The sequence below is a fragment of the Dreissena polymorpha genome, chromosome 1, assembly GCF_020536995.1.
Source record: "Dreissena polymorpha isolate Duluth1 chromosome 1, UMN_Dpol_1.0, whole genome shotgun sequence".
Lineage (NCBI taxonomy): Eukaryota > Metazoa > Mollusca > Bivalvia > Myida > Dreissenidae > Dreissena > Dreissena polymorpha.
Genome location: NC_068355.1, coordinates 3,037,764 through 3,054,397, shown reverse-complemented (window position 1 = coordinate 3,054,397; position 16,634 = coordinate 3,037,764). Strand labels below are relative to the sequence as shown.

General features: G+C 35.7%; 1 protein-coding gene across 1 annotated transcript in view; it reads right to left on the bottom strand.

Moving 5' to 3' along the window:
* The window catches only part of LOC127864896 (plexin-B1-like), a 58,761-nt gene that overhangs the window by 12,635 nt on the left and 29,492 nt on the right, over window positions 1–16,634 (bottom strand). Inside the window, exons 2-7 of the mRNA XM_052404786.1 lie at window positions 6,121–6,384; window positions 4,770–4,928; window positions 3,138–3,255; window positions 2,160–2,267; window positions 1,667–1,800; window positions 302–426 (exon numbers count right to left, since the gene is read on the bottom strand). Coding sequence (XP_052260746.1) covers window positions 302–426; window positions 1,667–1,800; window positions 2,160–2,267; window positions 3,138–3,255; window positions 4,770–4,928; window positions 6,121–6,384 — 908 coding nt within the window. The remainder of the gene's footprint in view (window positions 1–301; window positions 427–1,666; window positions 1,801–2,159; window positions 2,268–3,137; window positions 3,256–4,769; window positions 4,929–6,120; window positions 6,385–16,634) is intronic.

Genomic DNA, 16,634 nt, shown 5'->3' with positions numbered 1-16,634 from the left:
AGTAAACATATACTCTTTACATTATTAAAAAGTCATTACATTTCATACTTATAAAAAAAATCAGAAATTTCGAGATAGAGTAACTGGAAAATCTCTTAATATATGTAAACTTTTTACATAATGATGTTTGATGAATTGTAATAGTTAATTATTGATTTCGGAATAAAGTAAATGGAACATCTCTAAGTAAATGTATACTTTTTACATAGTTATGAAGACATTACATTTCATACGTATATAAACAAAATCATTACTGCAAAAGCTTGCTAAGGCATTTTTGATGCACACATTGTACTCGTACTTTTCTCGTATAAAGAAGCTTCTCTGTTTCTCCATGGTTCCGATAAGAGATGCCAGGAACAATTTGTTCCCAAGAAGCACTTCAAATGATTGCAGGGGTCCAGTCCATTGAACATCGTCAGGAATCTGTGTATATAATTCAGTAACTATAATTGAAGCTCCTCGGAAAACGGTACATAATGCCTATGCGTAAGTGTCGTCCCAGTTTGGCATGTGCAGTCCGCACCGTACACGGGAGCGAGAACGTCCGCATTTTTGGAATTTTGAGTTGATATGAAGTGTCTTTTAAACAAAATTCAGTTGCGGACTGCACAGGCGCGGACTGCACAGGCTAATCTGGGATGATACTTGACGCACATGAAATAAGCCCAGTTTTATCAGAACAAGACTCTATTGAGTCGTGTTCTGAGAAAACTGGGCATAATGCATGTGCGTAAAGTGTCCGCACAGGCTAATCAGGGACGACACTTTCCGCTTTTATGACATTTTTCGTTTAAATGATGTCTCTTGTTAAAAAATCCAATTTAGGCGGAAAGTATCGTCCCTGATTATTCTTTGCGGACTGCACAGGCTAATCTGGGACGACACTTTACGCACATTCCGCACAGGCTAATCAGGGTCGACACTTTAAGCACATTCCGCACAGGCTAATCAGGGACGACACTTTACGCACATTCCGCACAGGCTAATCAGGGACGACACTTTACACACATTCCGCACAGGCTAATCAGGGACGACACTTTACGCACATTCCGCACAGGCTAATCAGGGACGACACTTAACGCACATTCCGCACAGGCTAATCAGGGACGACACTTTACGCACATGCATTAAGCACAGTTTTATCAGAACAAGGCTCAATTAATCGACGTGTTGAACAAATGGCAGATGTATGCAATGTATTTACACAAACCGTTATTTATGCAATAACACAGCAGCATCTGGTATTAACAAGAGCAGTTGATTTGCGTTTTAAAAATTGACAATATTTCGTTCTTCAAATGATTAAATGCCAATATGTCAGTAGACGAGAAAGATTGTGCTGCTATTATTTCTGTTTTTCAAATGCTGTTGTCTAGGATTGACAGATGATCAATTGCAAAATGTTATTATTTGATTATATTTTAAACCAATCAATACAAATCACAATTGGTGAACTCACTACTAAATTGATATATGCCATGTCATTTGAGGCCAGCTAGGCATGTCTGCATGTCGCCTCTTACATTATTGTGAGATAATTTGTCCAGAACAATTACCAAGTTTGACTGTTTTGTTTATAAAAAATCAAACTGTAAGCACGTCAATCAAATGATCAGGTCATTATATGGTAACGCATAAAACACAATACTTTTGGAATACTTACATTTGTGTCAGGGGGCAAATGTTCTATTCCAAACAACGCGGTGCAAGCAAAGCTCTGGTAGGGCTTGAATGGGAATCCCTTCTCGATAAGCTGTCGATTAACTAACGACATCGAGGTTTGCATATCTAAAAATTCTGAAATGCATATTCGCATTATACAGTGTGCTTTCATTTATCAATACGAGCATGTAACATGTTTTCGCTATAAAACAACGTTCTGTTGACCTCGAGATATATACATGTATGTCAATGTAACTTCATTTGACACAATTTGAACTAAAAAGTAATAAAAGTACAACTCAGTAAGCAAAACAGTGCAATGCAGTATAAGTTATCGTTTTTTTAAAGAGGTTTTCCAGCAGCTGGAGTTTCACTTCTTTATATATTAATTTCTCATAATGTGTGAAGTTGAATTAAGTAAAAATCCTATTCGACTATTTTAAAATATTGAATATAAATGTTAAAGAACCGGACAGTGATCTACTAAACAGTACCTTGTCTAGCTACGGTCTTTATTTCCAATTCAAGATTGTTGAGATCTCGTTTCAGCTTCTTCGCTTTTGATCCAACCTGTCTGACTTTACGGCATATGATCAGCATCGCTGTGTTTATCACGTTAAAAAAAGTTATCTAAATGTCTGCAACTGTGAATATTTACCCATTTATGCCTGGACTCTCCCATCCATCTAAATTGGATCAATTTATTTCCAAAATTAGGGGTGTCTAGTATATTTATTTCTATATTTAGAATATTTCTTACAGAAATTCCTTTAAGCAAACAGCGCAGACCCTGATGAGACGCCGCATCATGTGGCGTCTCATCTGGGTCTACGCTGTTTGCCAAGGCCTTTTTTCTACGCGCTAGGCACAAATGGGTTAACTTTCAATGTTTTTTTTTAAGCAAAACTGGTCAAGAGGGTTCGTCCCTCTAATCATAATATTATATACCCGTGATTAAATGCGTATAAGTGTTGTTCATCTTTTTTTCAGTATTTATAACTATTATGAATGCGGTTCATAACTTATGTCGTGATATATTGTTTATATGATCTTTGTTACGATTTTAGATCTACATTTTCACAGATTGTTTGCCAAAACATAGAGGCTATGTTTTGTTTTCCTTGTTTTTATGGCATTGGTTGTTATTGTGAGAATTACCTTTACTAAAGGGGCATATCTTTTCTGTATTGTTTTGTTATTGTAACACGACATACTTTGTGGTGTTCGATAGCAACTTCACAACGAGACCAATTATGTTTGCTATTTTAAATTTAAACTCGACAACTATCTGAACATAAGTGTAATACAATATACACATACTTGTGCATTCAATAAACGTCCTACTTGAACAATGTTACAGATCGAAATTATTTCCTATACAGGCTTTTATATCCAAACACGGTTTTCAACAAGCGTAACATTGATATAATGACACCATGATTAAGTTGATTTTAAAACACCAAAGCACTAACCTAACACAAAAAGAAAGGTGGCGCCCCCTGCCGAAGCTGCCGCTATGAGCACGATTCTGTTGAGTTCCTTCTCGTATTGTAGTTGACCCAACGACTGCTGGTAGTTGCCTATGGTAACCTGGATGGATCGACAAAAGAAACACATGCTTCGCTTGTAATATAATTTATAATATATACGGATCATTTTTACCGTCAACGGATGCAAAAACCTAAATTCCCATAGCTTGCTCGTATTATTGAAAATGTTTAAAAAAAATCCTCGTAAGATAGCCATTTTATGAATAGGATGTGCTCAATTTGATATTGTTTAATATGATAATGATGCTTGTAAAATGACATTTAATAAAATGATTTTCTAAGTATGTTTCGAAAACAAATTTAAAAAATCCCCGTATCAAATACCACTTTCTGCCCTGTAACATTTGGGGCTCGCTTTGGGAAAACGGGGTTTGATGAACGTACGTGAAGTTTCGTCCTGATTTGCTTGTGCAGTCCGCACACTTTCCGCCTTAAATTGATTTTTGACGAGACTGAATTTTAAACGAAAAAGGATATCAGTAAAACTGATGGATGCTCCCCGATGATGCTTTGTCGATATTTGGGTTATTGGTGGAAAAAAGTGTGACCTTGAGAAAATCTATTATTAGCCTCGGTGACCTTAACCTTGACCCCAGTGACGTCAAACCTCATCAAACGGTAGAGGTCCATGCAAGGTACCAACATGCCAAATATGTAAGAGATCAGTAAAATATTGAAAGCGCTTTGAGAAACTGTAACAAAAGTGTGATGGAAAATCTATTATTAGCCTTGGTGACCTTGACCCCTTGACCCCAGTGACCTCAAACCTTATCAAAAGGTAGAGGCCCATGCAAGTTACCTACATGCCAAATACTTAAGAGATCGGTAAAGTATTGAAGGCGCTATGAGAAACTGCAACAAAAAAGTGACGGACAATCTTTTATTAGCCTCGGTGACCTTGACCTTGATCCCAGTTACGTCAAACCTCATCAAAAGGTAGAGGTCCATGCAAGGTTCCTACAAGCCAAATATGTAAGAGATCGGTAAAATATTGAAGGCGCTATGAGAAACTGTAACAAAAGTGCAACGGAAAATCTATTATTAGCCTCGGTGACCTTGACCCCAGTGACGTCAAACCTCATCAAAAGGTAGAGGTCCATGCAAGGCACCTACATGCCAAATATGTACGAAATTGGTAAAATATTGAAGGCGCTATGACAAACTGTAACAAAAATGTGACAGGAAATCTATTATTAGCCTCGGTGACCTTGACCTTGACCCCAGTGACGTCAAACCTCGTCAAAAAGGTAGAGACCCATGCAAGGTACCTACATGCCAAATACGTAAGAGATCGGAAAAATATTGAAGGCCCTATAATAAACTGTAAACAAAAGTGTGACGAAAGGAAGTACGGAAGTACGGAAGTACAAACTGGCAACTATATGCTCCCCATATTATATATATATATATATATATATATATGGGGAACATAAAAATACCATAAAAGGGGTAATTATCGTCCCTGCATATTCTAATCCGGGACGACACTTTACGCGCGTGCATTATGCCCGGTTTTCCCAAGGCGAAGCTTAATTGATTTCACGGATGCATTACGTTGACTTCCGGATATTCCGCCCCTGGAATGCCCGGTGCCGGCTGCTCCCGGGGTGCCGCGCATCTCATGAAGTTTGTTTGTATCTCAACTATCCGACACTCTGCTATGCCAATTGTTATGTTCACATCGGTAGCTGCAAGAAGTTGTAAGTTATTTCCCTGAAATAAAAGATGTGTTATAAAAATGCTCAACTGCATGAAAATTGTTTTATCAAGTTTTCAATCACGTTGAAAAAAACAACAGATTATTAGATTCAAGAAGTATAGGCCCTTGCATTTTGGGAGCTTAAGCATTAAGTACTTCAGTTTGCAACACAGAATTTTGTTAAAACGTTGGATATTGCAAGTCTGTATGCAATCGCGGCATGGGATTGTATACATGGCTATTTGGATTTAGGTCATTGTCAGAATTGCAAAACAAATATATGGGCCGTGCCTTGTGAAAATGGGGTTTAATGCATGTGCAAATAGTGTTGTCCCAGATTGGCTTGTGCAGTTCGCAAGGAGGACACTCTCCGCCTAAACTAGATTTTTGCTAAGAAGAGACATTCTTTAAACAAAAAATACCGTAAAGCAGAAATTGTCGTCCCTGATTAGCCTGTGTGGAATGCACAGGCTTATCTGGGACGACATTTTACGCACATTCATTAAACCCCATTTTCACAGAGCACGGTCCCATGTAAACGGTATCCGAGAAAACAAACTCAGGTTACATAGATGTACTGAATTGGCATTCAAAGTGTAGATAGGCTCAATGCATACCAAGTTAAGGATTATATTTGGGGATATAAAAGCGATGGTGTTCGGTAAATAATTTTAGTTTGGATTAACCATGATTTATGAAACTTTGGCTCAAGCCTGCATCTAGATTGAGGCTGTTTTGGGGGCTGCTGGTGTCGAGATTTCTTTTACTAACGTGAGTTTACATGAATCTATTGCACTTTAATAATGTGTAGGTAGATGGCTTACACCTAGACATATAGCAATATGTGGTCTGTATTTAAGGCATCATGTTCGGTCAAGGATAAAGTCACCGGTTTTTAAGCTAGAAAAACGTTTTCTACTGTATCCATTTAATGGATGTATATGCGATGCCATGTTGTGTGTGGGTAGCTAACTTCACACCTAGTTTAGGATTGCTAGTTTCTTCAGAAGTAAATATTTGAAAACCTGGTTTTGTTACTTTACCATGTTCTTAAGTTAATACAATTTTTATTTATAAAAAGTCATCATTTATTTGATGTCTTCAATGACCGACAATTCAAATTAATATGAATATCAATACTTAGTTGTAAGTCAAGACTTTTCCAATTTTGAATCTTTTAAATATTTCTTCCCATTACCAACATACTTCAATTGTCAGGTATTGCTGTTCTACACTAAACAGCTGCAGACCGTTGTTGAACGTGGACAATGCCGGGTCGTGGTAGTATTTCAAATTAAAACTTCTCTCAACTCCGTCTAGTTTAACAACTATCTCTACTTCGTGGCATCCAACGCATGCTGCCGCTCGTTTTCCACGTGAAGAATTAATTGTTTGCTCAATCCAACCAGGAGCCTCTGGAACTTTGCAATATGCGGTTGTTGTATCCTTCAATATGCAAGGCGTTTCCGTCTGTAAATCGTACAATTAAGAAATACTGAATTTATACCATAGTTTGATTTGGATTGACCCACGGTTAGGAGTATATATGCGAAAGTATTATAGCATGACTGCACGAGTTGTTTGATCACACGCATGCATATTTGTGATCATGGGTTATTCAACAACAAATTATGACAGAATATATATTAGTTCGATTCAAACATGATCTGATTATTCGCCTTTGTCTGATTGTTTTTTAAGTCAATGCATAAGAACTATATTGAGTATATATCCGGTCATCTTTCTACGACGTGCGTACTTTCGCTATCGCTTATCAATGAGGTCATCTAACCTCAATAATATGACATCAATTACATTAATAAAAATTTAGGTAATTACATCAGATTCATTCGTCTTAAAGTACTCGTAAAAAACAAATTAAGTTCTGTTATAGGGAAAGCGTATTTGACGTATGATATGTTTTAAACCGTAAAAGTCGATGTCGTCAGGTTGGGTTGTTCCTCTAACGTTGTGTTAGAAGAAAATGTAGTGATGGTACCTGACCGGTATCGTGCGTGTTTCGTGTATTTCGTTTGAGTCGTCATAAACCCGAGTGTGCGCGCGAATGTCCCTATGGACGAGTATTAAAGATGTAATTGTAAATCGGAAGGGCGATTATTGAAGTATTAAACATTATAGAAATAACCGCCCATTGAACGAGTCAAAGCGATGCAAATCGATTTGCCGCATCCTGTCAAAACGGGAACCACTATCCGGTAGTGCATGTAAAGCCATTGCGTCGATAACGTTTCTTTGGCGCCTTTTGGCATCAGTGAGGTTCGCGCTTAGTCGCCTTTTTAATCAAACGATAATTTTGACAATCAAATTTGTATGGTAAAAGTTAAATCTAAAACGTTCGTAGAGCGATCAGACTGAATCCGGCTGATGAGCTTTTGTAACTCACTGACACCGTTTATCAAAACGCCGCCGCCGCCCAATTTAACAGTGGTATTTCGAACCCATTTAGCTTCGATATGTTGTTAACCAGACGCTACCGACAGCTGTCCCTTCATTTATTCAACGACGCGACTTGCATACATTATTATTTCATATAAGTATTTCATAATTGATATGCTTCATATTTTAGCAAATTCATATCAGGATTCTTCGCAACATAGGTCATCTCGATTGGTCCTGTATATGTGGTACTGATAATTATACATAAACAAGAAACCGTCGGAGACGGGTGATGCTCCCCAAAGGTTTTTTTTGTCACAATATTGCACTATATATTCAATAGGGGCAATGTTGCTACCAACGCCAAACTAGCCTTTTATATCGTCGTCGAAGACGAATTCCACTTTGTTTTGATCTGTCCATTGTATGAAAGTATTCGTCAGAAATATATTCCTCAATACTATTTACAAAACAAACACTACTTCAATTTTATAAATTTACTTTGCTCTACAGATATGGCAACAATCCGTAACCTAGCTATGTATATATATACTATGCTTTCATGCAACGAGATGAATTCATGAAGGGTACAGAGTAACTCATCATCATTGCTTATATATACTTTGCATTTTTTGTTTATTATGCGCATATAGTAATGAGAAACTGTGTAGACATATAAACATGCACTTATATTTGCCAATTTTAGGTATATATACTATGCTTTCATGCAACGAGATGAATTCATGAAGGGTACAGAGTAACTCATCATCATTGCTTATATATACTTTGCATTTTTTGTTTATTATGCGCGTATAGTAGTGAGAAACTGTGTAGACATATAAACATGCACTTATATTTGCCAATTTTATGTCAAATAATGTTTTGATGTTGATGCTTGTTAGTTATAGAATTATAACAATGTGCACCAGTTTTGTTTTAGTGTATTTGTCTAATGCAACTGTGAATTATGTATCCTGTCATATTATAAATGCAAAATATGGACAACCCATATCGGACGCCTCAAACTAGAGGCATGCGGCGTGGATCCTCCATATTTACTCTATGTTTATTCATTGAGAATACATTGTCATTTTATAAGATCTCCTTAATTCGAATATGTTCTATCCTTGACTAACCATTGCATATTATGTTGTTTATATGTTGTATATGGGCCGCTGGCCTTATGTACGAAATAAAGAATTGGAATTGGAATTCAGATAAAAGGAAACGTCTTGAGGGCACAGTAGTTGGGGGACAAGAATTTTTTTATAGAAATTTTCAAAGGGCAATTACTCTGTGGAAAATCATCCGACCAGAACCCGCTGATAATATGCACATCTTCTCTTGGTAGTGAAGCTTCCCATAAAGTTTCATTGAATTCCGGTCATTAGTTGCTGAGAAATAGCCCGGACAAGAATTGCACTATATGTACAGTTAATGGAAAAATTCAAAGGGCCGTAACTCTGTTAAAAATCATTCGACCAGAACCCACTGATAATATGCACATCTCCTCTTGGTAGTGAAGCTTCCCATAAAGTTTCATTGAATTCCGGTCATTAGTTGCTGAGAAATAGCCCGGACAAGAATTGCACTATATGTACAATTAATGGAAAATTTCAAAGGGCCGTAACTCTGTGAAAAATCATCCGACCAGAACCCGCTGATAATATGCACATCTCCTCTTGGTAGAGAAGCTTCCCATAAAGTTTCATTGAATTCCGGTCATTAGTTGCTGAGCAATAGCCCGGACAAAAATTGTGCACGGACGGACGGACACACGGACGGACGGACGAAGCGGCGACTATATGCTCCCCCGAAAATAAATTTTTGGGGAGCATAAAAACGAGCGTTGGATTAGGTGCATTTGAAAATGACAGTATGTCTGAAACTGTTTTCAAGTACATTCAAGTGTGCCTGTCGTTCAAATTCAAACCTGAAGTTCGGTATTTAAATTACATAGTAACAGGACGTCAGCTACGTCAGACTCTAAATCCCTATTTTAGCTCTCGTTTTCGAGCCGAGTGTTACCAAGGAAATAAATCCCTTTGTTCGAATATTTCGTTGCAATTCTACGTACAAGACTCATTTTCCTATCATATCTAGTTTATTTTAAGATCAAAATCATTGCGAATCTAGTGAAATTGAACGTATTTTAGATGAAACACGGTGGGAATTATGTTTGTGTTTAAGCTTGAACTGGAAAATGTTGATGATAATTTTCAAAGTAATAAGAAAACAACCTTACCAGCGTATCGTTTCGGATAAATATAACTGGTCGGTTAGCATTCGTAAGATTCATTCCAGTGACTGTCAATTCTGTGCCTCCGCTGAATTACATATATAATACCATGTTATAACGCATGTATATATAATACATGTTTAGGGTTATCAGGGAATACGCATCACATGTATTTTAAACGGCGATTTAAACAACAGCTGATATTTAGCCATAAAATAGATTACCTCAGAAATCCGTGCCTTGGTTCCAAATCCTCTACAATAGGGTCTTCCAAGAACGTGAATGTAACCAAAGTATGTTCTTCACCGTTCAATAACAACGTAAAATTTGCATTGCCGATAATAGATGCGTTTGGTGTTGTTCCAACAATAACGTATTCATCACTATTGACACTAAAATGTGTAAAAGCAACACACATAAATTGATAAAAGCTTAAAACAAGAAATGCACTTGCTCTTTCATATTTGTTATTTCAGAAAAATATTAATTTTATTTTTCTAACATTCCAGTAATAACAAGCATTACATGTATGAGGAGAATCATTAACTTGCAAATCTTTAATTGTGTTAGTATGGCGTGTTTACAGTACCGACATCAGTGTTGATAACTAACCTCTTTGAACAACTGCTATTTATTAACATAATAATAATTTTCTTTGAGTAAAAACTGGATCTATAAACAAATGTTTCAAATGACTTGTGCAGCAAAACAAATCGGACAATGGTTATTTACAATCCGTTCATTTCACTTGTTTTGGCACACGTGTTTGATTCTCTTAACGTATTATAAATGAACTAGGAAAAAGCGTGGGGATATTGTATTGATCTCCGCTTTCTGTCCGTCCGTTCGGCCACTATCTCCTCCAACACTATTAGCACTAGAACCTTGAAACTTACACACATGGTAGCTATGAGCATATGTGCGACGGTGAGGGCGACGGAATTTCGATCTGACACCGGGGTCAAAGGTTATGGGTAAATAAATGGGTAAAATGAAAAAAAACTCATTTTACTAACAACATGCACATGATAATAACTTTTGACCCAGGGGTCAGATCAATATTCCAAATAGTGCAACGCCGCAGATATGCTCATAGCTACCAGGTGTGTAAGTTTCAAGGTTCTAGTTCTAATAGTGTAGGAGGAGAAGGTGGAGAACCACGCCCACTCAAAATTTTGTTTAAACATAACTTCTTCATTTATTCACCAATTGACTTCAAATAAATACTGAACATCTCTTATGACAACACGGTCTATATCGACCATCTACGTCCACATAACCCACCCCAGGGCCATTGATAAAGGTTAAGGCAGCTTGGTTCCCGTCCTATTTCAAATTTATCGAGAGGTCTACGGGTACTACTTCCCCGTACCCCCAATTTTTTTTCCATACCCAAAATGTTTCGTACCCAATTTGTTTTCCTACCCATTTTTTTCCTACCCAATTTTTTTTTCGTATCCAACTTTTTTTTTTCGTACGCAAATTTTTTGTTTCGTATCCAAATTTTTGTTCGTACCCAAATTTATTTTTTCGTACCCAAATTTTTTTCTTACCCACATTTTTTTTCGTACCCACATTTGTTTTCGTACCCACATTTGTTTTCGTGCCCAATGTTTTTTTCGTACCTTAATTTTTTTTCGTACCCACATTTTTTTGGCATAATTTTTTCGTACCCAATTTTTTTCGCACCAAAATATTTTTTCGAACACAATTTTTTTTCTTTTTTAACATAACTTGTTCATTTATTCACCTTTTTTTGGCATACTTTTTTCGTACCCAAATTTTTTTGTAACCAATTCTTTTTCGTACCAAAATTTCTTTAAATTTTTAATTCTTTAACTATATACCTTCTTCATTTATTCACCAATTGACTTCAAATTAATACTGAACATCTCTTATGACAACACGGTCTATCTCAACCATCCATGTCCACATTACCCACCCCGGGGCCCCACCAATATAGGCCTTGCCCACCCAAAATTGCCTTTTAATATAACATCTAAAGACTATGCGGCGTAAGGATACGCGTCGGCCTCTGCCGCGCCTTTTTTCTACGTTATAATGTTATTATCATGCAAATTATATCCCAATTCACGACGTTTTGAAGAGACCCCTCTAAACGTAAGGACTTTTCTCTGTGATTTTAGTATTGCGTTTTATGGCCGTTAATGCCAAATTAAATTCATGTAACTTATAAAAGGTAGTGGTATGCTCATTTGGTATAAATTGTTTTTTTTGTGTGCATTGTTTTCTCAATAATTTGAATTATCTTAAAAATAACACATTTTATACCATTGAGCAAATGTGACCTCGAATAGTAATTGAACAAATGAATTTATTGTGTGAGTCAGATGCTCTAACCGCTACGCCTAAGTTATTTATCAATAGTTTTAAATTTTGAACTAAATGTTTGTTGAAAAATGGGCTCCGAAGATGAAATTGATTTTTTAAGTTCGCCCGCAAGGTAAATTTACAACAACATAGTTAAAAATAGATTAAAAAGCCTCTTAAAACTGATATAATTCATAAACATAATAAATAGCTGGACATTGCAGATACAATTATAGAATAGGCCAAATCTATTGTAATCCTATTTATTACATTTTATTTGGTAGAAGTGATGTACATGCAATCCTCACGTAATGCATCCTAGGGCGCGGAAGGTACTCATACAATGCGAAGTTCAAACGAGACGTTTTTGAAATTAACATAAAACAAGAGATTGCCAAGCAATATGGTCCCCTACCGGTGAAACTCCACCATTGTCAGTATATATATATATATATATATATATATATATATATATATATATATATATATATATATATATTCACACATTTGGCCAGTTACGGGGTCTCTGATTTAGAAATAGGTTATGGGGTTCCCACTTTAAATACATGTATCTCCATACCCTTTTTTATCCGATATAAACACGAATTAAGGTATATAGGGGTACCTACTATAATTATTGTATATAAATACGTCATTTATTTAACGTCTTATACAAGGAAATATATAGCGAACTTATTTGCGAGGTATATACAATTTCAATTTCAGACCTGATTGTGGTTTTCGATTTAAGACCTTATTGTGAGATTTGATTGCATTACCTCCCCTACACCCCCCTCATAGTAATTAAAGGAGCCTAGATTGCGGGGTTGTATATAGACCCCGTTTTTTATATTGACCTCGTAAGTACAGTCTGAAAACTACAGAGACCGCGTAACTGGCACTATGTATTGGTATATATATATATATATATATATATATATATATATATATATATATATATATATATATATATATATATACACTTCAACACCTTTATTTCGAACACCGATAATCCGAAGTCACCGTTATTTCGAAGTATTTTTCAGGTCCCGATTTTGGTTCTCCTTTGTTTAATGTAAAATTTCATTGTTAATCCGAACTTCGTTAAACCGAAGAAATCGTTAATTCGAAGTGATTCAGTCGGTCCCAACATTATAATTCGCACCTAATTATCAATCTTTAATCCGAAGTCAAAACTGCAAAATACGGTGCGTACTTTCACACCTTTGTCGTGGCGCGTCAAAAGCCGATCATTACACCTTTGTCGTCTGCGCGAACGCCGTTGTTCAGAGATACATCGCGTATTAGTTAAAAAAATGTTTCATTTCCGAAAATGTATTCATATGTATGTATGTCTGATAATTTGTGCTATTCTTTATATTTTATATGTTCTGTAATTAGACAAATATAAAAACAAGAAAAAGAATCGTTTTATTCCTCCGTTTGTTACAAGTGGAAATCTATTTGCTATCTGACTAGTTTACGCTTTTAAGTAAGCGTGTAACAAAACCATGCGAATTCCACAACGTTTCATTTTTACAGAATCAAAGAAGTCTTCTGTCAAATGTTTATTTCGAATTATCGTTAATCCGAAGTTTTTTTAACGGTCCCGACGACTTCGAAATAACGGTGTTGAAGTGTATATATATGTTGCCATAGCAACCAGAATTCTTGACGTAGGAACAAAATGAAATGACGTGCATAATCTCCATATTGCCATCTATCCATGTTTCAAGTTTCATGAAAAAATATGAAGAATTTTTAAAGTTATTACAGGATCCAGAAAAGTGTGACGGACAGACTGACAGACTGACAGATAGAGCGCAAACCATAAGTCCCCTCCGGTTTCACCGGTAGGGGACAATAACGCGCTGATACGACTAAACCAAGGGATTTTGATAGGATGTCAATAATGCTATTCCAATCAGTACCATGAGATAATACCTTTCTTTCGTGAATGTAATTTTTTTTATTTTACTTTTGTCATTTTTCTATTCTTTGACGTGGCGGATTTATCAATGGACGTTTTCATCGCCGTCTGTTTTCTTTTCGTTTTAAACTTATTTTCTTTTTTTAATTGATATACAAACAAAGTATACCACCAAGCTATTTTTTTCAGTATCGCGTGCATGCTTGCGTTGATATTACAGATAGAACCAAAATCCACACATCACAAGATAATTACATATACGTGACAAAATAAATAGAACTTCACATTGATATTATATTTACTTTATACTATCACCCTGTCAAACACAAACATATTCAATACATGCTACATGGAAACTTTATATACAACTCATAACTGTTACTTTAAATGTTACTTGCTTTCGTAAAAAAATAGAGTATGGATGCATACTATCTAACAAAATATTTGTTTAAAGTGTTTGCCTTCTTTGTACATTGATGCGAATAGAGGCAAACGCATACAGCTCTGTCACGAAATCTCAAGCAAGAGCTACTAATTATAGTTTGATAAGCTTGGTAGAAATGTCGCTTTGCGAGAATTGGTGAAACCACGTTAGTCATAACAATCAGAAATGTTCGTTGTTTGGTGTGACGCGTACTGAAGCATTTAATAAACACAAATACTGACAAATAAGTAAAACATCATCGTTTCTGTAACATATTAACATGTTATCCCATTTAGATAGTTATCCGTGTACTATTGGAGTTCTGCTATAAGCTTTACTTATTTTTCTTCAGCCGTAGCATACACTAAATTCCCGTTCCATAATCCGAAGCACTCTCGATGCATAGGTTATTCTGACAAATCCAGCTATAGTCCCGGTGACTGGGCGGCCACCTGTTTTAGTGGGGATGCGGGAAAATGCGAATTTATGGAATTTAACATCGAGACAATTATATCGTACCGTCACTTATAAATCCAATGTGGAAAAGTCCATGTATATTTCTAACTTCCAGTTGTATGTTTAATATTGACGTTATGATCCTATTCCAAGTCACTTAAACCCAGTTTCTAGTAAATTGTCTTCTTTAAAATGTGATCGTCTAGTGGTATTATTATGTAGAACCTTTAATTTAAACAATAAAACATTTAATTGATAACTCACCTTGTTTCGTAAAAGATTGGAGTTTTTATTGGATTTGTTCCAATCTCAAAAACTTCCAGCTGCTTGTTCCCTATTCCAATGTTGGCCCCATACAAGGTTATCATGGTCCCACCAGATCTGGGTCCAAATTCTGGGGAGACTCTTGTTATTGTGGTGTTCTGGTGAAAAATGATGTAAGAATGTAAATGCAATAATTGCAAGATAAAATTATTGTTACAAAGCAACGTCTATCGATTGTTTGCTTTAAACAAAAGTTTATTTGAGTAAGAAATAAATTAAACCGAACGTATCAAAATGGGTACAGTAACAAGATGTTATTCATCTTAAATATAACTCCAGACGATGATAATCGATGGTATATCTAATTGACGTTTACGACTGGAACACACATTCAAGGGTAGTTAATTTTGTTACAAATGTTATCGATTGATATATTGTTGTGTGACAAAGTACATCTCATGTGCTTGAAACACTACTAAATAAAACGAATACACAGAGACATTTACAGACCAAAGAAAATCTCAATCACCAATCACCACATGCACATCTTACTGGCACTCATAACATACGTTTATTAATAGTTGCACAGGAACATATATTTTCCAATTTGTTCGTTTCATATCTAAAAATGCTTAACATTTACATGTTATAACACAGTGTATTTATGTGTGATCAATATGCTAAATATATTGGTCTTTTTTCACAAGCACATATTAAAAGTCTATTATTGTGAGAATTCAGCGGTGGGGTTAACTTTATAAAGAGATCTTAATTTGTGTTATATACATTAATGTATTGTTATGGGTTAATTTTTAGTTATTGGTAAATCGTAGCACTATATAAAAACGTTCTTACTTTAAGTCAACCACTCAAACCATAATTTAATCAGACAAAAACAACATAAATAACTGTCTATCAATGATTTTGTGATGCAATTATTGAAATTTGTTTTCATAAAACCATATTTTCAGACCGTCACAGTCACCTAGTAATGCGTAGCTTCCTGACGGCAATTAAGGCCGCGGCCTACACTTTTTCGTGGAAATTCGATGAAATCAGAGACTAAAATGATTAGGTGATGAAGGGTGTGATACATTGAAAAGAAGTGAGTCTATTATTATGTATTACCAATTAACCGTTTATTTTGTCGCAGATGTTTAAAATGATGGTTAAGAGGTTAAAACAATATGTCGAATAACTGGAGCCCGGATATTGGTAAAAATCTTTGACATCGTTTCGAGAAAAGAAATCTCGTATCTCTGGTATTCAAAAGCAATACTGTGCGCATAATGGCTTCAAGTTGCATGGCTTGTGATACTTCATACTGAAGAAACAAAATACGCTGTAATTATCTGCATGATTCAACAGAATCAGGCCTGTGCACCTCATAAATTCTTAATAATGGAATGAAGAGTATCGATGTAAACATTCTTCACAAATCCGAACCCATGATAAAATTAACAGCGTCAAGATAATATACATATTCATGTTAATAATTTATTTAAATCTTAAATCTTAATTAATTTTTTCAAATATTGGGTATGAGATTGATTGTTCAAATACAGTCCAGCCTGCCAATAAAGACCACTCAAGGGATAAGGTCGTTGTGGCAGGGTCGATTGAAACTTTGAAAAATATGCTAGAAGGCTTTTACCAGATACCTTATCGACGTATGTGCT